The following is a 21,861-nucleotide window of genomic DNA, read 5'->3' on the forward strand; positions in this document are numbered from 1 at the left end:
GCACTCATTCTGTGTTGCAGTGAACAGGGAAGATCTCATTGAGGAGATGAGGAAGGGAGCCATGATATACCAAAGTGGATTTAATGGATTCCCTGTTGCTGGACACTTAGGTTATGCCCATATTTGACTATCACAAACAAGGCTTCAGCAGCAAGCATCCTTCTCCATATTTCTTTGCATATTCATGTCAGCCTGTGCATGTAAGATGGTTCCCACAAGGGGACCTGCCCCTTTTGCCCAAGATACTGCATCACTGGATATATTTTCCTACTTAATTTAACTTTTTGCTATTTTACTTGCTACCCAAGCCATGTGTGGTCATGGAAGAAGAAGTAACAGGGCAAATAATCAAGGAACTAAAAAGGATGAAATCAACCCTCTCCAGTTCTCACCATCTCACCCTCCACACTCAAGAACTATAACTGTGCAGTCAGGCACCTAGGCAGCCCCACCTCTGGGAGAGGGCACCCCAAGGTCCAGCTGCACCTCCAACCCCTTTTCTCCCCTTGCCTAGAGCCTTCTTCCGGATGCTGTTCCCCGAGAAGCTGGATGTAGACAAGAAGGGCCGCCCCAGCACCGCCGGCTCTAAGATCAAGGTAGACCGGGGGCAGGGAAGGAGGAGCTGGGCACAGGGAGGGCTGGCTCTGTTTCTCTCTTCATTCCAGTGTCTATCACTCCCCCATCCCAGGCCCTCTGCCCCTGTCTCTGGCACCCTCTGTCCAGCAGGGTCTTCTACCAGCTCTGGGGTTAGGGAGCTTGGACCAGCTTCCTCAATGGCCCCCTAACTCCCTAAATCCAGAAGTGAATCATCATCCTAATAATGTTTTTGGTCTTTTGGTCACTGTTTTAATTGTGGTAAACTATACATAAAATTTACCGTCTTAACCATTTGTAAGTGCACATTCAGTGTGGCATTAAGTCCACTCACAATGTTGTGCAACCATCCATCTCTAGAGCTTCCTCATCTTCCCAAACTGACACTCTGTCCCCATTAAACACTCACTCCCCTCCCCCATCCCCTGGCACCACCATCTACTTCCTGTCTCTATGAATCTGACTCCTCTAGGGACCTCCTGTGAGTGGAATCACACAGTATTTGTCCTTCTGTGTCTGGCTTATTTCACTGAGCATCATGTCCTCTGGGTTCATTCATGGTGCAGCGTGTGTCAGAATGTCCTTCCTTTTTAAGGCTGAGTAATATTCCATTATGTGGATGGACCACTTCTTATTTATCCATTCATCTGTCAATGAACACTTTGGTTGTTTCCACTTTTTAGTTATTGTGAAAAGTGTTGCTATGAAAATGAATGCCCCATCCTTGCAATATTTTAATAACCATGTATTGAGCACTTGTCAGTGCTGGCAGCAAACACAGGGCAGTTTACACATGTGGGACGAGTTCCACCTGGCAGGGGGAGAGACCGAGGCTCAGAGAGGTGTAGTCACTGGCCCAGAACACACAGCAGAGCCACGATCAACACTGGAGTCTCTCCTGGCCCTCCTCCCAATCCCCCCCACCTGGAATGATTTCCTGTCTCATCTCCCCTGAGGGACTAAGACAGATAGCTCAGGGCTGGCCAGCCTCAGGCACACACCCGAGATTCCCTACTTCCAAAGTACTGGTCCCTGAAGGACAGGTAGGAGTGTTCTGAGGCCTGTGTTCTCCCAAGAGCTCAGTTACTCCATCAACAAACATTTGCCAGCCCCACCCCACCTCCTGGCAGATCCAGGGTGGGAGGAGAGAGGGGCCAGAGATCTGATCTGTGCACCCCCACCCCACCTTCTCCTCCACCTCAGAAACAAGCCAACGACCTGGTGGCCACGCTGAAGAAGTGCACGCCCCACTACATCCGCTGCATCAAACCCAACGAGACCAAGAGGCCCCGCGACTGGGAAGAGAGCAGGTGACCCCCCAGCCCGCTCTGGCAACTGGCTGGGCCAGTCTACACTGCTTGTCCCCAGACTGACCCTCCTTTGGAACCCTGCTGGGGGTGCACGACCCATCATAGGACTAACCCAGGCTGACCCCTAGGACCAGAACAAAGCCCCTCAGGGCCTCAGGGTTATACCCAGAACTGATCAAGCCAACTCCAGGGCCCAGGGATGACCCCCGACTGACTGGAGGATGACCCCCGGGACTAGCACAGTCTCCCTCACAATCCCCAGACCCCAGGACCCACCCTACATGTGACCCTGACCACAGAACAAACAGACTCCTTCCCCAGAACCCAGGCCCACACCCCACAGAGCTGACACCCTGGGAACAGCGCTGCACCCCCGCCCCAGACTGCAGCCAGCAGAGCCCCTCCCACTCCTGGGCCGGTGCTCAGGCTGCCTTCCCCACAGGGTCAAGCATCAGGTGGAGTACCTGGGCCTGAAGGAGAACATCAGGGTGCGCAGGGCGGGCTTCGCCTACCGCCGCCAGTTCAGCAAGTTCCTGCAGAGGTGAGGCACCCTGCCACCCCGGGCCCTGACCGCCCCTGCAGAACAACCGCCAGCTGCTCAAACCCTCCCAAACCCTCTCTCTCCAGGTACGCCATTCTGACCCCCCAGACGTGGCCGCAGTGGCACGGGGACGAGCGTCAGGGGGTCCAGCACCTGCTGCGGGCAGTCAACATGGAGCCAGACCAGTACCAGATGGGGAGCACCAAGGTCTTCGTCAAGAACCCCGAGTCGGTAAGCGTGTGTGAGAGCCCGGCAGACAGGCACGGGTTCAGGTCCTGCTCTCAGGCCACGGTGTGACATGGGGCACATGTCCTCACCCCTGCAAGCCTGTGTCTCCCTTTGGAGAGGAGAGTAATAATAGCCGCCCTGCAGGACTGGAGTGCGGATTAGACAAAACAGGAAGTCCACTGTGTAGTGCCTGGTACATAGTAGGTGATCAGAAAAACCTAAAATAGTTGGACAGTCCTTGGTGGCCAGGAAGCAGTTGGAGGAACACATGGCCACCTATGGTGACAAGCCCCTTGGAAGGAATAAGGACTCACGGCTTATCTAGAATGTGTTTTCGTCCCTTGTTTCCTTTCTTCCTTTTCCTTCCTTCATGTCCTTCTTCCTTTCCTTTCTCCCATCCTGTTTTCTCTTTCCTTTTCTTCCTTCATTCCTTCAGTCACGGACACATTCAGTCCCTGAGCCTAAGACTCGTATCAAAGTGGCAGTTTTCTTATTCCGAGCCCAGCCCGAGCCCTGACATATCCAAGACAAACCTCATTCCACATTCTCCGACCTAGAACAATCCCTCCAGCGCTACCATCAGCGCTGAGCCTTTTAGCAAAAGGCTGGAAGCACCAGCGATGTCATGCTGCCTCTGCTTTCAGGGACAAAACAAAGCCACAAGGTCAATGTCGACCATGCCCCAGGATGTCAGATACAGAATGGTGACTGTAGTTAGCAATGCTGGATTGTATACTTGAAAGGTGCCAAGAGATCGTCCACGTCCTCACCACACAAAAGAAACGGGAACTGTGTGAGGTGACGGAGGTAGTGGTGATCATTTTGCACTATATATGTGTCAAATCAACTCTTGTACACTTGAAACTTACGTACTGTTATACGTCAATTATCTCTCAATAAAGCAGTGGGGGGGGATCTTTTAAAAAGCAACAATGATAAAAAGAACAACAAAAAAAAACAGGGCAAGGAACCCCCTAAGGGCCTGCCTGTCCACCTGCTTCTACCATGTTTCCCCAAAAATAAGACCTAACCGGAAAATAAGCCCTAGCATGATTTTTAACATAAGCCCTGATGCGTGGAGCAAAAATGAATATAAGATCCGGTCTTATTTTCGGGGAAACACGTATGTGAGGTTGGAAAGTAAAGAGGGAGGTGATAGTCTCAATGAGCTGCCCTAGTTCACCAGACTCCCAGGTGAATCCTAGGTTCCCCAGCCCAGGATAAGCTGGAGCCGTGGGGAAAGGTGTGCTGGGGATGGGGCCGGGGCCAGCTGGATGCCACCTCACTGGCATAATCATGGTGCCCTCTTTTGGCACCTCAGGGACTTCATGAAGACAACAAGGAGACTGTTGAGATGATTCTCGACATCACTGTAACTTACAGGTAGCTGTTCTCTCACCGAACCAAAAACATAACACAGAGGCATGGAGACTAGAGATTTCACAGCTACAAAAACAGTCTGTCTTGGGAGGTTGGGAATCCTTGTCCCCAAAATTTGTCTGCATCTATCTCCTAGATCTTTTCCCTGTGCATGCATTTTGCTCGAGAAATTAAAACAGTCTGGAATCGCATTCAAAGTAGATATCGTTACTGATAGAAACTTATCATGAACCAAAATTGTCCATGGCTATGACTACACCTGAAACAATTCAATTTGTAACAGATAAGGAAAAACGGAAAGAGGGATGGGAAGAAAAACAGGAGGATGGGCAGGAGAGAGAAAGAGAATCAATCCATCTTGCCAATTACTGGCAGACTGTAAAATCTGATTCTGAAAGAAACAGATAATAATTGACACTGGAAAAAAAAACAGAGAAAATAAAGTTAGCTTTGGCTAAGACTATAGAAGGTAAAATCAAATTTTGACCAAAATTGCAGTCTGCACATTTGGAGGTGGGGAAGATGAACTGGCTGAAAATAATGAAAGTCACAAAACTAAAAGTTTGGTGGGAAATTTTTATAAGGAAAAAACCTGAAAATTTGCACAGGAAAAAAGGTGATTCTGATGAGAATAATATTAGTAAAATGAAAACAGTTTAACTGTGCTATATGAAAACTTGATCCAGGAATTAAATAAACCTAATGGGGTCGCAGCCTTTCTCAATCATAAATGCACTTATGGTGAGATGATTGTCAGTTGGATTTTGTTTCTTGTAAATATGGACATAAATATCCTTGAATGTGTTATATACCTGCTGGTCTTCACTGCCCATCACCCCAGGTGTGTTAGTTTCCTATGGCTGCTGTAACAAAGTGCCACAAACTGGATGGCTTAACCCAACAGAAATTTATTTTCTCACGTTTCTGGAGGGTAGAAATCCTAAATCAGGGTGTCATGAGGCCACACTCCCTCTGAGGGCTCCAGGAAAGAATCCTTCCCTGCCTCTCCCTAACTTCTGGTGGTAGCCGACAATCCTTGGCACTCCTTGGTTTGTAGACGCATCTCTGCCTCTGTCATCACGTGGACTTCTCTGCTGTGTGTCTGGGTCCAAATTCCCCTCTTCTTAAAGGACACCAGTCATATTGGATTTAGAGCCACCCTATTCCAGTATAATCTCATTTTAACATGATTATATCTGAAAAGACCCTATTTCCAGATGAGGTCACATTCACAGGTTCCAGGTGGACATGAATTGACATGGGGGGGTGCTATTGAAGCCAGTCCACCAGGATAAACACAGATTTGGGTCTTATCTCACTCACCTCCCACCCCGTACTTAGCACACCTACCTTTGCCTTCCATAGCATGAAGGAGATGCATTTTGAACTCTGCAGACAGGAAGGCCCATTTCTGAAACTGAAAAGGAATCCTCTTCACTGGGCAGAAATTACAAGGTTGGGGACACTTGTCCCATCTGCCCTGAACAGCTAAGGGGGAAGAGGGTTCCTGATTGACTGGCCCATTCCCAGTTCTGCAGGCTGGTCTCCCTTTATTCATACCTGTCCCCCTCAGCAAACCACAGAACGCACTCACATGCCCTCTAGACACCCTATAGGAGGCATTACTCAGACACACTTTGCACACAGACCCACCAACCATAGACTATCAGAGAAACAAAAGAATACATACGTAAATCACTGTATTCCCTGCAACCTATGAAACTGCAATGTTGGTTTTTTTCTTCCTGGTGAGAAGACTCCCCACCTTTTGTGAACAATTATAAACACCCACAGCTTTAAAAATCCTCCAAGCTATATTTCTAAAACTGCATCCGAACCCAGTATCTGCAGAATCCTTCTAGTCCTTGCAGGAGACCCTGGGTTTCTGGGAGACGTCAACCACGTCAACAAAGAGGGCGCCCAGGCTTTGGGCAGTGATGTGAGATTTGAGTATTTGAGAAATCCCTCTGTGTAAAGGGTTCATTTTCTAAATAAAGCCCAATTTTATTTTCAATAATATTTCCCATCTTCACTGATTGAAAATTGTGTCCCTTTTATTACTGCATTTCGGTTTGAATTAGGATGTTTCCCAGCCATTTGTCCTATTCCAATAGATTGTTCTAGTCTTTGACCACCACCACATTGGTTTTTTGCTGTAGGTTTATAACTTTTCATATCCAATGGGTTCTTCTCCTTAATATGTTCACCTGCTATTATTCCAAATAAACAGACATCTTTCACAGCATTTCCACTATGACTTGGTCTGATATAGTTTATTTCCTAAGACCCCTCTGGGCCAAGACTCTTAAAACTCAAAAATATGCTTTCTGCAAAAACCTCCTTTTCAGGAATGCCAGGTACGGCTGTGCAGGTTGTACACTGAACAACCACATGGTCACCAGTCACATCACAGTCCTATACATCAGATGTTCATATTTACAGTATCTTGTTGGTTTTCTAAAATGCACATTGATTCACATTTCTAACATCTCTGAAATCAGGGTGCACCTCATGTGAAAGGCATGAATTTAATTAGCAGTGTGAGAAACCATGATGTTATATTGTTTCTGGCAAGACCACACAGCTGGTAACAGGCAGAGCTGGGATTTGAACCCAGCAAGACCCACAGTTATAATTTAATGCGGGGCTTGTGCTACATATTAGGAGAAAACCCTGCATCCAGTCACTTGGAGGAAGAAGAAATTTTTGCGAACTACAGTGTGATAGCATGTGTGCAGGCGCCCGTGAGCATGAGCATGTGGACGGGGTGGGCTCAGGGGAAACGAGACTGTGGCCCTGGGAGATGCCAGGACCCACCGCCCCTCCCTCTCGCCCAGCTCTTCCTTCTGGAGGAGATGCGAGAGCGCAAGTTCGATGGCTTTGCCCGCACCATCCAGAAGGCCTGGCGGCGCCATGTAGCAGTCCGGAAGTATGAGGAGATGCGGGAGGAAGGTGAGAGGCTACAGATGGGAGGCTCAGGGTGGAGGGAAATGGACCTGGAAGAGCCACACCACAACCTCTGCCTCCAACCAACCCTGTGTCCCCACAGCTTCCAATATCCTGCTGAATAAGAAGGAGCGGAGACGGAATAGCATCAATCGGAACTTTGTCGGAGACTACCTGGGGCTGGAGGAGCGGCCGGAGCTGCGTCAGTTCCTGGCCAAGAGGGAGCGTGTGGACTTCGCTGACTCAGTCACCAAGTACGACCGCCGCTTCAAGGTGAGGCACTAGCAAGTGGGTACATCCGGGACCCTGGCACCCCCATCACAGGTATATTCTCACCTGGCCTGGACACAACTGCCCACAGGTATATATTCACCTAGCCTAGATACACCTGTTCCATCACAGGTACACCCTCACCTGGACGGGGCACACCTGCCCACAGGTATATGTTCAATTAATGCAAATACATCTGCCCATCAAATATGCGCTTACATAGCCCGGACACACCTGTCCATCATGTATCGTCACCTGGCCAGACACCTCTGTCCACAATTACACACTCACCTCACCCAGAACACCTGACTACAGGGCCACCCTAACTTATCCTGGACACACCTATCCATTAGGTACACCCTCACCAAGTCTGTATAGACCTGTCAATTAAACATACCATCACCTGGCCCAGATACACAAGTGCACAGGTACTGTCTTCTGGCCTGGGCACCCATGTCTAGCAGGTATACCTTCACCTATCCTGTACCCATTCACTGCCCCAGACACCCCTTTCTAGCTAATATGCTCTTACTTAACCTGTTATTTTTTATATATCATAACCACTTGTCTACCTTCCCATGGAGGGACACCTTCACCTGACCTCCCAGCACCACCCCTATGCCTAGGGTTGGTCCCTCGGGACCAGGCTGCCCATGCCCAGGGCTCCTGACATCAGCCTCTCTGGTACTGCATCCTTCACAGCCCATCAAGAGGGACTTGATCCTGACACCCAGGTGTGTGTATGTGATCGGGCGAGAGAAGGTGAAGAAGGGACCTGAGAAGGGCCAGGTGCATGAAGTCCTGAAGAAGAAGCTGGAGATCCAGGCCCTGCGAGGAGTTTCCCTCAGGTGAGGCCAGGCACCAACCTGCTCCACAGTCACCTTTGCCTGCCCCCTTGTCATCCTCAGCTGTCCTCATACTTGTTACACCATCTGTAACCCCGACCATCTTACCTGCTGCTATACCTATACTTCTCTTTGCCCTACCTGTCACCTTCACCTGCCCCCCACACTCATGATCCTTACTTGCCAACAGCACCTATCTCCTCACCTGACTTCTCACCTGACCCTTCTCTATTACCGCCTTCCCCAGCTCCTTGCCACTTTTTCCGCTTGCCCCCACCTGTGTAACTCCTTACTTGCCCCTTACCTGACCTTCCCTGGTTGCATCTCACATGTCAATCCTTCTACCACCCTCACCTGTCAACTCTCACCTGCCTTTCCTCCGCCCTGCCCCCAGCACGCGGCAGGACGACTTCTTCATCCTCCAAGAAGACGCGACCGACAGCTTCCTGGAAAGCATCTTCAAGACCGAGTTCGTCAGCCTCCTGTGCAAGCGCTTCGAGGAGGCAGCGCGGAGGCCCCTGCCACTCACCTTCAGTGACACGTACGCCCCCCACCACCACCACCATCCTCGAGCTGGTCTAGGCACAGCAGTCCCTCTCCCACCCCACGGACCGGTTGAACTCCCCCACTGCCCCGTCACCCACCAGTGCCAAGCCGGGAAAGGATGGAATGGGGAAGTAACACCCCGCCCCCCACCCCCGCCGTTTGGGAAGCAGGTGCCCTTACAGCTTCCCGCTCTCCCCACAGACTACAGTTCCGGGTGAAAAAGGAGGGCTGGGGCGGAGGTGGCACCCGCACCGTCACCTTCTCCCGTGGCTCCGGCGACGTGGCGGTGCTCAAGGCTAGCGGCCGGACACTCACCGTTAGCATGGGTGACGGTCTGCCGAAAAGCTCCAGTAAGTCTGTGCAGAACCCGGGGCGGAGCCAAAGAGGCGGGGCCAGCGAGGGGATCAATCAATGCTGAGGGGCGGAGCCAGTGAGGTTGGCCAAGAGAGGGTGAGGGCCCTGAAGGGGTACGTCTAGAGAGACTTAGAGGAGGTATCCATGGAGAGGGCCGGGCCTGCGAGCTGACCAATGACTGGGCGAGAAATGCGGAGGGGGCGTAGCCAAAGTCTGCCTGTGAGTTAATGAATGGGGGCAAGCCTTGCAGTGGGCGGGCCCAGAAAATGAGAGGTGGGTCCTGGGGGGCGGGACCAATCACTGGGCGGAGCCAGTGTTCTAGTAACTAAGGGGCGGTACTGATGGGAGAGCCAGTGAGCCTAAGACGACCGGATCTGGGGCGGAGCCAGAGTGGACTGGACTTGAGGGCGGGGCCTGGTCCGGTCTGGCCACCACTCAAATCTCTGTATCCTTTCCGCTTTCCTTTTCAGAGCCTACACGGAAAGGATTGGCCCAGGGAAAACCTCGAAGGTCGCCCTATGCCCCTTCCCGGGCAGCTCCAGGGCCCCCCAGAGGTGAGGAGACGCCCCCCACTAAGTGTCTTCCCTTGCCTCTTGTGGGCTCCATAACCTAAGCCAGACCTCTTGTCAAAAGGATTTAACAAGCAGAGTTGACCACTCTCTTCTCTGTCCCTTTCCATACCTCCCTGTCTCCCACAGAATAAAGGCTAAGCTTAGTTTGGTATTCAAAGCCCTTCAGAATTCAACCCTAGCTAACCACTGACCTCTTCTCTCCTCCCATCTTACACTCCTGTCAGGCAAGCTACATCATATTTACCAAACTTACCAAATTTGTTCTTACCCCCAGGCCTTTGCTAGGGCTGTTTGCTCTGCCTATCTCCCAAATTTCTACTTCACTTGAGCTCCTATTTATCCTCCAAGACCTATCCATAAAAGCCCTCCTACAGAAGGAGATGGGGGAAAATCTTACTGCTGTAGAACCTCTCTCTTGTCCGTTTTGGCCCATGGGTCCCTTCCTCTGGCCCAGTCATTATATTGGATTGAGAGTGTGGCTGCCTCCTCCCTCAGACTGGAAACTTGGGCATCACCCTGATAAATGCCCGTATCCTTGCTCCAACCACAGGTCTAGACCGTAATGGGGTGCCCCCCTCTGCCAGAGGGGGCCCCCTGCCCCTGGAGATCACATCTGGAGGGGGCTCCCAGCGGCCTCCCCGAGGCCCTCCGTCCTCAGCCTTGAGGGCCAGCAGACGCCCCCGGGCACAGCACCCCTCGGAGCACAACACAGAATTCCTCAACGTGCCAGATCAGGGCGTGGCTGGGTAGGTGGGGTGGCAGGGCAGCCCCAGGAGGTGGGCAGGTAATTGGAGGAGTATCTTGGGCTCTGACAAGCGCACCCCCCCCCCCGTGCCCACAGCATGCAGAGGAAGCGCAGCGTGGGGCAGCGGCCTGTGCCAGGTGTGGGCCGACCCAAGCCCCAGCCACGGACGCATGGCCCGCGGTGCCGGGCACTGTACCAGTACGTGGGCCAAGACGTGGATGAGCTGAGCTTCAATGTGAATGAAGTCATCGAAATCCTCATGGAAGGTATGTGTGCCAGGACAGAGGTAGGAGGTGTCAGAACCCTGACATAGCCAGGCAGCCCCCACCCACCGCATACTCCTCCCACTGGAGAACAGAGGTGGCCAGCTAGCTCCCAGTCCCCGACAGAGATACCCTTTTCTGAGCCAGTGGCTGCATAGGCTAGAGGCCTTTGTCTGGAGGTCACCTAAGCCACATGAGAGCCTGACCTCACTGCATCACATCCAGTACCCCAGCCTCATTTTTGTCACCTGTCAAACACAGGGCTAAAAGCAGAACCTCAGAGACCCCTTGTGAGTAGGAAATGGGCCATGTATGGATGGCCCAGACCATCTCCTATCTTAGTCCCCTGGGCTGCTCCAGAGGGGCCTTGGACTCAACAGCACCCTCTGCAGGTGGGTTGGGGAACCCCATGAGGTCATTCCTGGGTGCACTATGGGGATTGCAGGGAAGGGGCCTGTAGGAGATGATGAAGAAAGAGTGCAAGTGAATGGTCTAGAAAATGACAGAGTGTGAGCCAGTGACAAGAAAAAACCATGTGTGTGTCCCTCCCTCCCTTCCTTCCATCTGTCACTCTCTTTTCAATCTCTGCCTTACGCCAGGCCAGTGGAAGTACGTAAGACTGACACTGAGCCAGCGTGAAGGTTTTCTCCCAGGTGGACTGGGTACTGCCTCACACTCTCTTCTCTCCGACAGATGCCTCGGGCTGGTGGAAAGGCCGGTTGCATGGCCAGGAGGGCCTCTTCCCAGGAAACTATGTGGAGAAGATATGAGTGGGGGTACCCACAACTCTGTCCTCGCACCTGCCAGGGAGCCAGGCCTTGCTAGAGGGGGTCTCGTTTCCCTTGCCTGCATTGGCCAGAAGGTCCAGTCCTGTGGCCTCCAGCCCAGCCCAACCCTGGCCCTGGGTGGGTCTGGTAGTCACCACTGTAGCCACCCTGGACCCTGGCTTCCCCCTTGTCACACCAGTTTTCCCCTGCGTCACACAGGGCTAACAGCATAGCCTACCTCCCAGCTGCCTTGTGAGTATAAAATGAGTTGTGTCCTGTCAGCAAAGTGCGGGGCACAGTCCGGGGGGCCTTGACAAGCATGATCTCTCTCCTTCTCTCTTCACTGAGAATAAACGTTTGCTGGGTGGAAGTGTGAACTAACTGAGTGCCAACCTTCTCAGAACCTTGTGACGTAGGAGCAGCAAATGCCCCATTTTACAAGTGGAAAAATTAAGGCTCAGGGGTTGAGTCACTTGCCTAAGATTCTACAGAGCCAAGTCTTGAAAAGCTTGAGTTGGTCTCACATGCCATCTTCTAGAAGCTGCATCCCAGCTTTTTTGCAGAAAATGGTCCAGTGGGTCCTGATAGATCTGAATCTGCAGCCCCCACACCCATCCAGTACCCAAATGGACCCTGAGGAATGAGGCAGTTCCCACACGCCCCCCTACCCCCCACCCCATGTCCGTGCCTTCTTAGCCCTCATTCGTCTAGAATCAGGACAGGGCCCTGGATTTCTGCACTTATAATCATGAGTGAAGGGGTCAGCCTGGCTACTGGTCTCCCCAGCTGTCAGACCCCATGCAGGAGTCTGAGCCTTCTGAGTACTCCATGCAGGGGCAGCTGGAACCGGCTGGGAGTCCTGCCATGGTCTGGTTCTAAGGATCCTGGCTTACCAGACGGACACCACCTCTGTGCTCAGCCCCTCAGAGAGCAGCCAGTCTGGGAAAGTGGTAGGGTCAGAACTGAGCCAGAGAAGGGACAGGGGCTGACTGGCCAGCTGAGCCTCCTGCAGGGAAGCTGATCTAGGGAAGCTGAGTGTGGCTGGAAAAATATCCCAAGGTTGCAACTGGGTTTCAACAGCCCTTTTGTTAGTGAATTGTTATACAAAAGCATTTAGCCAGTCCCTTGAATGTCCCTGGTTCTCTCCATGTCTGACTTTCTAACTCTACTACCCAACCACCATTGTGTGCATCCCTCACTGCAAGACTTAAATGTAAGGACAGATGGCAGGGAGGACAACTGACATGAGCCACTGACCTCATCAGCTGGGCATTTCCTGGTGCTGAAGAGGAAATCAGGGCTTCCTTCTCCCTTCTCTGCCCTCGAACTCACTGCCCCTCCTCCTGGCACTTTGAGGTACAGCGCCATGACCCCACTACTGTGGCAGGCACAAGATATGTAGGAGGTAGGGCCTTCTAGATAGGATGGATAGATGAGGTTTGGGTGGGGTGCTGGGTATGGAGAATGGAGTGGGCTTGACATTCTAACAGATAGCTTCTCACATCTAGGTTACAGCATCTGCGAACCTCAGTCAGCTTAGCCCCACCCACTCAGCCCCACATCCTGTTGACTCAAAAAATTTCTTAAGTCAGGCCCTTCCTCGGATCCCTGTCCCGTCTGAAAATGGGCCAGATTGCACCAACCTCCCCTGCATACACACACACACACACACACACACACACACACACACCTCCATCCTGCATCAAAATGATGTTTTTAAGAGTTTTTAACTGTATTAAAGATAAAAAAAGATTTTGTAATTAAAACTGCAGAAAAATGTGAAAAATCTGTCTCTCCCTCACTTGAAAATCCCTGTTCCTCTCCCCAATTTGTAATGGTATTAAAAATGCCATTTCTCCTTCTAATGGTATTCTCTGCACAGAAAAGCACATAGATACCAAAAAAAAAAAAAAAAGCACATACGTACATCTTATGTACTCAGATGGGAAAAATACATTGCACATAAAGTCTACAATTGCCTAGAACTCAACATATACCTTTTGGATGGTTAAATAATGTATTATAGAGATCTGAGATCAAAGATCCACTTCACAGTCCTTCAATAGCCCATCTTCCAAACGACAGCCGGGGATCAGATGGTGTACCATCCTCCAGCTGAAAATGCATTAGTGTCTAGAATAGAAACCACACTCCTCTCCAGTTCACAAGGCTCTGCACGACCTTCCCTGCACCATATTCACTTTCTGATCTCCACACCCTGCCTCCGCTCTGCTCCAGCAGCTCCTGCCAGCTCTCCTCACTGTTCCTTGAAAGAGACAAGCTTGTCCCCACCTCAGGGCATTTGCACCTGCTATCCACTTTCCAGAGTGCTCTGGCCCCATGACCTTCCACTGACTCACTTCTACCAGCTCAGAAGTCACCTCACTGAGAGGCTTCCTTGACCATCACTATCTTTTTTTTTCTTTGTAGCACTTAACCTCAGACCGTTTTCTGCATTTGTTGTCTGTTCATCCATTTTAAAATGGGAGCAGCCTCTGAGGGCAGGGACGTTTGTCTGTACTGTTTATCTCTGGGTCCCCAGAAACTAACACAGTAGGCTGGACAGGTGACTCATTCCATGCCAGTACACCCAATGCCATCCTCCTGGAAACACACTTTTCCTGACTGACAGTTTACCTTGCTTTCTGCCCCTGGCTATAACAACAGACCCACTCCAACTTCAGAACTAAGTGCACTGAAAAGTTTGACGACCATTGCCAATTTCTTTCCAAAAAGGCTGCCCACTCAACACCTCTTCAAAAAGTAGAACCGCTGTTTATCGCTTTTGGAGTCTGGTGACAGGACAGGAGGCAATGAAAATACCCATTTTGCAGACGAAAACACAGGCCAGGAAAGATTTTAATCCCGGATCTCAGCGTACAGACTCTGTTAAAGGTGCACCCTAGGATTGCCCTCGGCTCGCAACTCTGCCCCCAGGGTCTGCTTTGGGGTCCAGGGGGACTCCAGTTCTCAGACCCCGCCCCTCGCGGAGCGCATTGCGCAGGTCCCGCCCCCACTCTCGCGAGAGCGGAAAGGCGGAAAATGGCGCCGGCGTGATCGCGAGTCCGCGGCCGTCCAGGGAGTCGTCGCAGCTTCAGCGAGAGCCGTCGGAGCCGCGGGAACAAGAGGCTGAACCGGGCCGAGGATGGTGAGCGCGGTGCCACGGGGACTGGCGGGGAGCAACCCGGTCTCACACACACACACACACACACACACACCCTCCAGTCGACCCCGCCCCCACATCCGGGCACTCGTCCACCGCTAGCTGTCACTCGGCGAGCGCCCTACCCCCTACTTCCGGGCCCGGCTTCGACTGGGCCACGCCCACAGGGCCCGGGCTCCGCCCCTGATTCTTGTACAACCAGGCCCCCAGCACCTCCAAGTTCTGCACGGCTCGCGCCCGGCGGGTATATGTATCTCCGCCCTCAAACAATCCGCATGGCCACTTCTGGCCCCTCCAATATCTTCCCAGCCGCGACTTGTTCAGAGCCCCGCCTTCATAGTCTTTGTCCTGTCCACTCTAGGCCACGCCCTTTCCGCGTAGAGGGCCTCCCACCTTCCCAAGTTGGGTAGGAGGGGATGCTGCTTTCTTAAGAGCCTTCCTGACAGATGCCACCTTCTACATTTGGGACACCGCCCAACTCCCTGCCTGGGGATGGAGACAGGAGTCAGGAGCCCAATCCACATTCACCCCCTGACCTCTCTTAATGGTGCCTCCTTGGGGTGGGGGCTGACTGGATGATGTCTCGACCCAATGGTCTTGCGGGGGTGGGAGGGGTCCTCTGGCTGGCCCCAGCAGACACTGGGCCCAGAGGGGTTGGTTCTCCTCACCTTTCTTCCACCAGGAGGAGGAACCCTCGGGACCCGGCCCGGACATGCCGGCCACTGCAGAGCCCAGCTCCAGTGAGACTGACAAAGAAGTATTGTCCCCGGTTGTGGCTGCTACAGCCACCTCCGCCATGGCGGAGGAGCCAGGTCCTGACCGGGCAATCACACCCCCAGTGTGGGAACGTGGAGGGCCTAGCGGGGCCCAGCAGGGTGCCTCCCCAGTCCCAGACAGTGACCAGCCTGGCCCTGGACCCAGTCTTGGCCTGACAAGCACAGTCTCCGGGACCAGTGAGGACCTGCGGCCTCCTAGACGACGCCCACTACCAGGTGACCTGTGATGGAGCCTTGGGTGGAGTCACAGGCCCTGGAACAATAGGAGTGAGAAGTGCAGAGTATCTCCAAACTTGGGCCTTATCTAGAGGGAATCACCAAGTGTGTGCCAGGCTGTGGCTACAGTGATGAGCCAGGCCAGCTCAGCCCCTGCCCTCTGGCAGCTCAGTCTGGTGGAGGAGACAGAGTAAAGGCCCCAATAGGAAATCATAGGGTAATTCCAGCCTCGTATATACCTTTCTGGGGCAGAGCCCTGGACAGCGTGGGTGGGGAAGGGGCAGGTGACCTGGCTGTGTGCATCCTACAGGAAAGCAGATACCCTGCTCCAGCCCTGGCTGCTGCCTCAGTTTCCCCAGCATTCGCGACCTGGCACAGCATCTGCGTACCCACTGCCCACCCACACAGTCCCTGGAAGGTAGGGCCAGGGTAGGTGGTGGGAGGCAGGTTAGGGTGGGAGGCAGGCAGAGCCCCCAGGCTGACCTTGGCCACCCCACTCCACTCCTCTGTCCTCCAACCCTGCCTTGCCAGGCAAACTCTTCCGCTGTTCCGCCATGAGCTGCACGGAGACCTTCCCCAGCATGCAGGAATTGGTGACACACGGCAAGCTTCACTACAAACCCAATCGCTACTTCAAGTGAGACCCTGACCACCCCAACTTCCTATGGTGCTTAGTGACCAGGAAGCTCCGCCCACCTCTGGTGTGATAGGCAGTATTTGGGTACCAGGCCTTTCCCCATCCTAGTCAGGGGTTGGGTCTGGATGTGGGTGTGGCCTCGGGCAAGCCCTGCCCTTACCTGCCCAGGAAGAGAGACTAGTACCAGGAGTATGTCCCAGGGACACGGAAGGGGTGGGGCTTACGTGGGTGTGGCTCCGCTCAATCTCTTTACCTCCCACGAGGAAAACACCACCTCAGTCAAAATTGAGACTTCTTCCTCGTTTTCCCAGGGCTCCGACCCGGAGGGGTTCGGAAGGGTCGTGGCCACAGTAGGGGGATGCTTAGGGCAAGCTCCTCCCCGGGCTCCGTTATCACGCTCGCGGGGCGGGTCCCCAGGCGGCATCGGATAGGCCCCTCCATCGTCCCCCAGAAGACCCAGCCCAGCCCTGTGCCTGCCCCCCAGGTGTGAAAACTGCCTACTGCGCTTCCGCACGCACCGCTCGCTCTTCAAGCATCTGCATGTTTGCGCCGAGCATGCGCAGAGCCCAGCCCCGCCGCCACCCCCCGCCCTCGACAAGGAACCACTCGCGCTCGAGCGCCCCCCGGAGTCCGACTCCACGTCGGCACCGGGCCTGCAGTTCCCGCTGCTCGAGCCTTTCACGACCCCCACCCCTGCCCCCACCGGGCCCTTCCTGCCCTACTTGAACCCCGCGCCCTTTGGCCTAAGCCCCCCACGCCTGCGCCCCTTCCTGGCCACCGCTCCCGGGCCGCCTGCCTCCAGCGCCGCCGTGTGGAAAAAGAGCCAAGGTGAGTGTGATGGCTGGAGCGCCAGAAGGGTGGACTGGGCTCGTTCCGATTTCTGACCTTGACCCGCCCATATACCGCAGGTGCAGGCGGCAGCCCGCGAAGACCCCAGGGCGGCTCCGACGCGCCCTCAGGTGCGTGCAGGTGATCACCAGGGCGGGATGGAGGGGTTTCTGTCCTTCGCCCTGCCGGGCCCAGGAAATACTGGGAGGCAGCAGTGCCAGCCCCGAAATACAGGATTTTGCCTTAAAAACTACCGGCCCTCGTGCCTTCATCTGCGCCGGCGTTTCCGTGTAAAGCTCGCGCCGGGTTCACGAGTCCCTCCCCCTGCGGTGGTTCCGGGGACGGGATGCGGAGAAGTCAAGTTCAATGCCCCCAGTTCTGGGGGCGTGGGGGACGGATTAGCCAGACCAGATCCTCGGCGCCCGGGAACTGATGGGGAGGTGGGGAACGGTCCGAGCCGCCCTCGCCCATGTCCACCGTCCTCACGAGTGGACGGGTCCTTCGGGCAGGGGCCGGGGACTGATGGGATCCCGCCTGCTCGCAGGGCACGCGGCCCCGAGCCGCATCGTGTGGGAGCATACGCGGGGCCGCTACTCATGCATGCAGTGCGCCTTCTCCACGGCCTCGCGGCCCGCCATGACCCTGCACCTGGAGGACCACCGCCCCGGCGCCCCCGCGGCCCCGGCGTCCGGGCAGCCGCGCCCCGACCCCGACGCGCGGGCGGGTAAGGCCAGGGAGCTCGCGGGTGGGGAGGGCGGGGTCCACGAGGTGAGGGGCGGGGCCGAGGCTCAGGTGCCCCCTCCTCTGCCCCACCCAGACCCGGCCCCACTTGCACCCAAGGTGTCGCCGCTGCTGTCAAAGGGGGAGTGCCCAGGTTTCTCGCCGCTCTGAACCCCGCCGCTTAGGGGGTGGGCCGTGAAATGTGGGTAGTTTTGTAATTTAGGGATGCCTGAGATGGATGGGGTGGGAGACAATAAAAAGAGGCGCGCTGATCTGACCTGTGCTGTGTGGGTCCCTTGCCCTCTGATGTGCAGCAGGGCTCCTCTAGCAGTCCTGGACGCTGCCCCCTTGGGAGGGGGCAGGCCTCCCCTCACTGCCCACCTGTGTCCCCCTCCCCTGTCACCTCGACACTGGGACCCAGGTCTCCAGCTCAGTACACCAGTGCCCACTGTCCTGTGCCACCACTTCCAGAAGCCAGATGGGATGGAGGTTTCCAGTTTTATTTTAAGTCCTAGAAACATGGAAGATCAGGCTGGGAGGCTGGTCCTGAGAAAGTTCTGGGACTGGCCCAGTTGGAGCCCCCCAGGTCCTGAGGCCAATGCTGCTTCGTAGAGAGGTGAGGGGTGGTGGGGCAGCCCCACCAAAAGGCAGTGCCAGGGTCCCCAGGGCTGGAACTCAGCCTTCGTCCATGTCCTCCCTCACTTCTCCTCCTGCCCTGGCTCTGACAAGAAGGGTGGGTCAAGGTCAAGCCTGGACATCTTCCCTCCTTTGTACTCCTCCATCTTGGTCCTCCTCTTCCCTTCCTTCATGGGAAGTCAGACCTGGGCCAGGATTCAAACTCAGGTGCCACACTGCTGTGTCAGCCCTGCTGTCACCAGAATCTGGCAGGCGAAGCCTCCTAGATATGGAAGTCCCATGTGTTGGCAGCCACCCCTCAGACTGGTCTTACCTCCGGCATCTTGCTCCCTTCCAGCCCCGTGGTCCTCTAACCCAGGCCTCAGCCCTCTCCCCTTCCTTAGGCACTCAGAGCAATCCCTCCTGCCCTTCCTGCAAGTGTGAACACGCCTAGAAATGGGTCTCTTCTGATGGTGCCCCTCCCCTGCCTAGTACCCTTCAATGGCTTCCCACAGCTATATGGATGAAGATCCTGTTCTCCTAGTAGCCCACAAGGCCCCATTTGAACCTCCCTTTCCCCTCCCCTTCCTCCAACACAGACATCCTATGAGCAAGCACCTGAGCAGGAGCACTTCAGGAGCACCTCCAGCCCCTTGCTGAGGTGGTTGTCACTCAGTACCAGCTGTGGGGCCACATGGGCCATCAGGGGGTGGGGTTCCAGGGCCTCCTGAGCTCCCCCTCTCTCAGCCAGAAGCCTTGGAACCATGACTATGATGCTGGGGACGACTCGGCCTTCCTGCATCTCACTTTCCTAGTCCTTAAAGTGGGTGTCATGATGCTCACCCCTGGAGTCCTTGTGAGGATTCAAGGGGGACTGGGCCGGGCTTGGGAAATGTTGCAAATGATTCACATCCCTCTGGTCACCAAGCCCGTGGCTTCCTGGGCCTTCTCAAGAACATGGGGAGAAGGTGGGGCAGGGTCAAGGGGCTTATTTTAGACAGAGAAGATGAGGCTATGAGGGTAAGTGACAGCCCTGACTAGCCAGGCCCAGTTCCAAGTCACCAGCTCGTTGCACACCACCCAGGAGAAAACCCAGGCAGCTGGGCCCCAAGGGCACCTTTCCCTTTTCCCACACTCCCAAGGCCACTAGCTGTCCCTGGGGAATCCAGCCCTAGTCCCAGGCTTTCCTGGATCTCCAGGGACAAGCCTTAGTGGGACCCTTCCCCCAGGTCCCCAACCCATCTCCAGGATACCAGGTTCCCCCAACCCCTAAGTCCCTCATTCCTTCCCCATTAAGTCCCTCATTCAGCCACCCGCAAATCCAGGCAGTGCCACTTCCCAGTCTATCAGGACCTTTCCAGAGAGACCCAGAGTCAACATCTTGGTCCAGGTACACCCCTACCTCATCACTCATGTAGATGCAACCACCCCTCCCATGAGTATAAAGGGTCCAAAGCCCCCACTGCCCTCTGGAGCCACCTGAAACTCTGCCCTGAGGCCTAGGGAGCGAGATCACTACCTGTCCTGGGCACCCTGTTCACTCCAGAAACACCTCCCTCATCCCCTCCCAACTCACATCCAGCCTTGTCTGCTCGCTTGGGAAGTATTACTGCTCCCAGTGTCCCTTCTAGGCTCCCGCAGCTCCTGCCCTCCCTCTAACCAAGCTATAACCCCACAGAGGTTCTCCCCCCACCCCCCAACTTGAGGATGCCGGCAAGCGAGTCCTCGGAGGGCCCCGGCTTGCCCAGCAGAGGGCGCCCAGGAGTGTCTGAGGGAGAATGAGGGGCCGCGCACAGCTGCCCCAACCCGGGCAGGTGGTCCAGAGACTGCAGGTTCCTGTTGAACGGGTTGAGCGTCTCCAGGCGGCTTAAATCCACGTGAGACCGGCCAGGTGGTCGTCCACCTGGCATCGTCCGGCACCAGCTCCGTCACTGGCGAGTGCCGGCTGGGTTACCCTCACCCAGGACTGGGAGAGGGGAAGTGAAAGCTCCTGACACGGGTCCGAGCACCCCATCCCTGGCTCCCGACTTCACGCGCGGGCGGTGGCCCTGGGATCAGCCGCCCACGTGCTTAGTCCTCCGAGCGCTCAGAACACACGTGGCTGCCCCGGCCGCTGACACTCCGCCCCAGCCCTACCCCCAGGATTAGGGCAATCGAGTGCACTGCCCCCGGCTCTTGAGCTGGGATCCCGCGCGCCAGCTTCGGCTTCGCACATGCGATGGAAATCCCGGCGGGCCCCCTCCCTGACCCACACAGTTCTACACACTCGCCCCAACGCACCTCCCCCCCCCCCACACACACACACATACACAGACACCCTCAAGTCACCAAGGCAGACCCTCGCCGGCTGTCACTTCTCATGGTTTCTGGTACTGCAGCTTCTAGTATAGCGCTCTGTCGGTGTTCACGGCCTGTGTCTGGGAAGGTGCCAAACACAAACGGGAGTGGAGGGGCACACGCGCCCCTGGGGGCCTTGCTGGCAGGCTCTCCACCAGGGAGGGACCCTCCAAACTCCGAGTTCCGGGCTGTGGGTTTCCACCAGGAGTGGCTTGCCTGGAGCCTGCCTGGAGAGTCACTCATTCAGTCCTTCAGCTTCCCTTAACTGAGCAAAGACTGTATGCTCTGGGCAATCAGTCATCCCTCGTTCTTTCATTCTGTGTTCCCCTCACTCACCAAACACTGGGACGGTCAGTCAGCCCGTCACCAGCCTGAGGTGGCTGCTCTCGGAGACCCCGAGAGGACCCAGACATCATGCCTGGCTTCCTGGGGCCCTTGCTTGGAAGGGGACCCACATCTGGAAATGTGACTCAGGATGCACGTCTGTCTGTGCAGGGCTGGATGTACAGAAGCTCCAGAATTCTCAGGCTGTGCTCTTAAAGCAGATACACAAACAAGCACTCGTTTCCGACTGTGCTGCCTGAGGCCTTCATGGCAGGGCAGGCAAAAAGAAGGGCTCCTGCTGGGAATTTAAGTCCTCAAAACAAAAGAGCCTTCTTCTGGATCTTTCTGAAAACTTCTATGTCCTTGCAACTCCAGGTGTGATCCTCAGATCAACATCGGCAGCACCTGGGACGTGGCAGCCTAAGCGGTCTCACCACGGACCAAAGGCAGAGTCTCCACTTTAACAACGGGGAATGAGGGTGACCGATGGGCACCAGTGCTTCTCAGCCTAGCTGCATATTAGAATCACCCCACAAGTGTCTAAGAAACCCTCTGGCTCAGGACACACCCCAGACCAACTAAGAATCTCCGGAGCTTGTCTCTGTAAACTCTTCAAGCAGTCCCAATGAGTGGCTAAACTAAAGATCGGGACTCTGTACTCTCCCATCTATGCACCGAGGTCACTGACCTGTGGAACCTTATCTGGCTGGGCCTCATCCTAATGGTGCTAGTCTTACCCACTACCTTCACCCCCTTTTCTCTGGTCTCTCACCTATCTCGATTTTCCTCCCATCCTCTGTCCACTGGGAACCTGGAGTGTCCACGGACCCCGTCCCTCCTCAGGGACCAAGGCCTTGGATACTACCCACCCACCCAACCTCAAA

The 21,861-nt window shown here is 54.9% G+C and overlaps 2 protein-coding genes across 6 annotated transcripts in view; both read left to right on the forward strand.

The window, feature by feature from the left end:
- The window catches only part of MYO1F (myosin IF), a 30,010-nt gene extending 18,272 nt beyond the window's left edge, over window positions 1-11,738 (forward strand). The window contains exons 16-28 of one of the 2 annotated variants that reach the window (XM_019711932.2): window positions 515-596; window positions 1,798-1,904; window positions 2,347-2,445; window positions 2,532-2,676; window positions 6,891-7,005; window positions 7,103-7,272; window positions 7,972-8,117; window positions 8,509-8,655; window positions 8,862-9,010; window positions 9,485-9,568; window positions 10,137-10,332; window positions 10,428-10,597; window positions 11,288-11,738. In XM_019711932.2, the coding sequence (XP_019567491.1) occupies window positions 515-596; window positions 1,798-1,904; window positions 2,347-2,445; window positions 2,532-2,676; window positions 6,891-7,005; window positions 7,103-7,272; window positions 7,972-8,117; window positions 8,509-8,655; window positions 8,862-9,010; window positions 9,485-9,568; window positions 10,137-10,332; window positions 10,428-10,597; window positions 11,288-11,364 (1,687 nt within the window). In that variant the 3' untranslated portion in view covers window positions 11,365-11,738. The remainder of the gene's footprint in view (window positions 1-514; window positions 597-1,797; window positions 1,905-2,346; window positions 2,446-2,531; window positions 2,677-6,890; window positions 7,006-7,102; window positions 7,273-7,971; window positions 8,118-8,508; window positions 8,656-8,861; window positions 9,011-9,484; window positions 9,569-10,136; window positions 10,333-10,427; window positions 10,598-11,287) is intronic. The other variant, XM_074337694.1, reaches the window with a different exon arrangement.
- Window positions 11,739-14,264: 2,526 nt separating this feature from the next.
- On the forward strand, window positions 14,265-21,485 carry ZNF414 (zinc finger protein 414). 4 transcript variants are annotated; one of them, XM_074337697.1, is made up of 8 exons: window positions 14,267-14,509; window positions 15,207-15,516; window positions 15,827-15,934; window positions 16,048-16,153; window positions 16,638-16,981; window positions 17,062-17,112; window positions 17,526-17,705; window positions 21,353-21,485. In XM_074337697.1, the coding sequence occupies exons 1-8, from the start codon at window positions 14,507-14,509 to the stop codon at window positions 21,439-21,441; spliced, it is 1,191 nt and encodes a 396-aa protein (XP_074193798.1). In that variant the 5' UTR covers window positions 14,267-14,506; the 3' UTR covers window positions 21,442-21,485. The 4 variants fall into 4 exon arrangements, with proteins under 4 accessions (XP_019567493.2, XP_074193798.1, XP_019567494.2 ...); XM_019711935.2 differs by lacking the exon at window positions 21,353-21,485 and adding an exon at window positions 17,799-17,978 and having other exon boundaries at window positions 14,269-14,509; XM_019711936.2 differs by lacking the exon at window positions 21,353-21,485 and adding an exon at window positions 18,916-18,941 and having other exon boundaries at window positions 14,272-14,509.
- Window positions 21,486-21,861: the final 376 nt, after the last annotated feature.

The sequence above is a fragment of the Rhinolophus sinicus genome, linkage group LG07, assembly GCF_036562045.2.
Source record: "Rhinolophus sinicus isolate RSC01 linkage group LG07, ASM3656204v1, whole genome shotgun sequence".
In the NCBI taxonomy this organism is placed as follows: domain Eukaryota; kingdom Metazoa; phylum Chordata; class Mammalia; order Chiroptera; family Rhinolophidae; genus Rhinolophus; species Rhinolophus sinicus.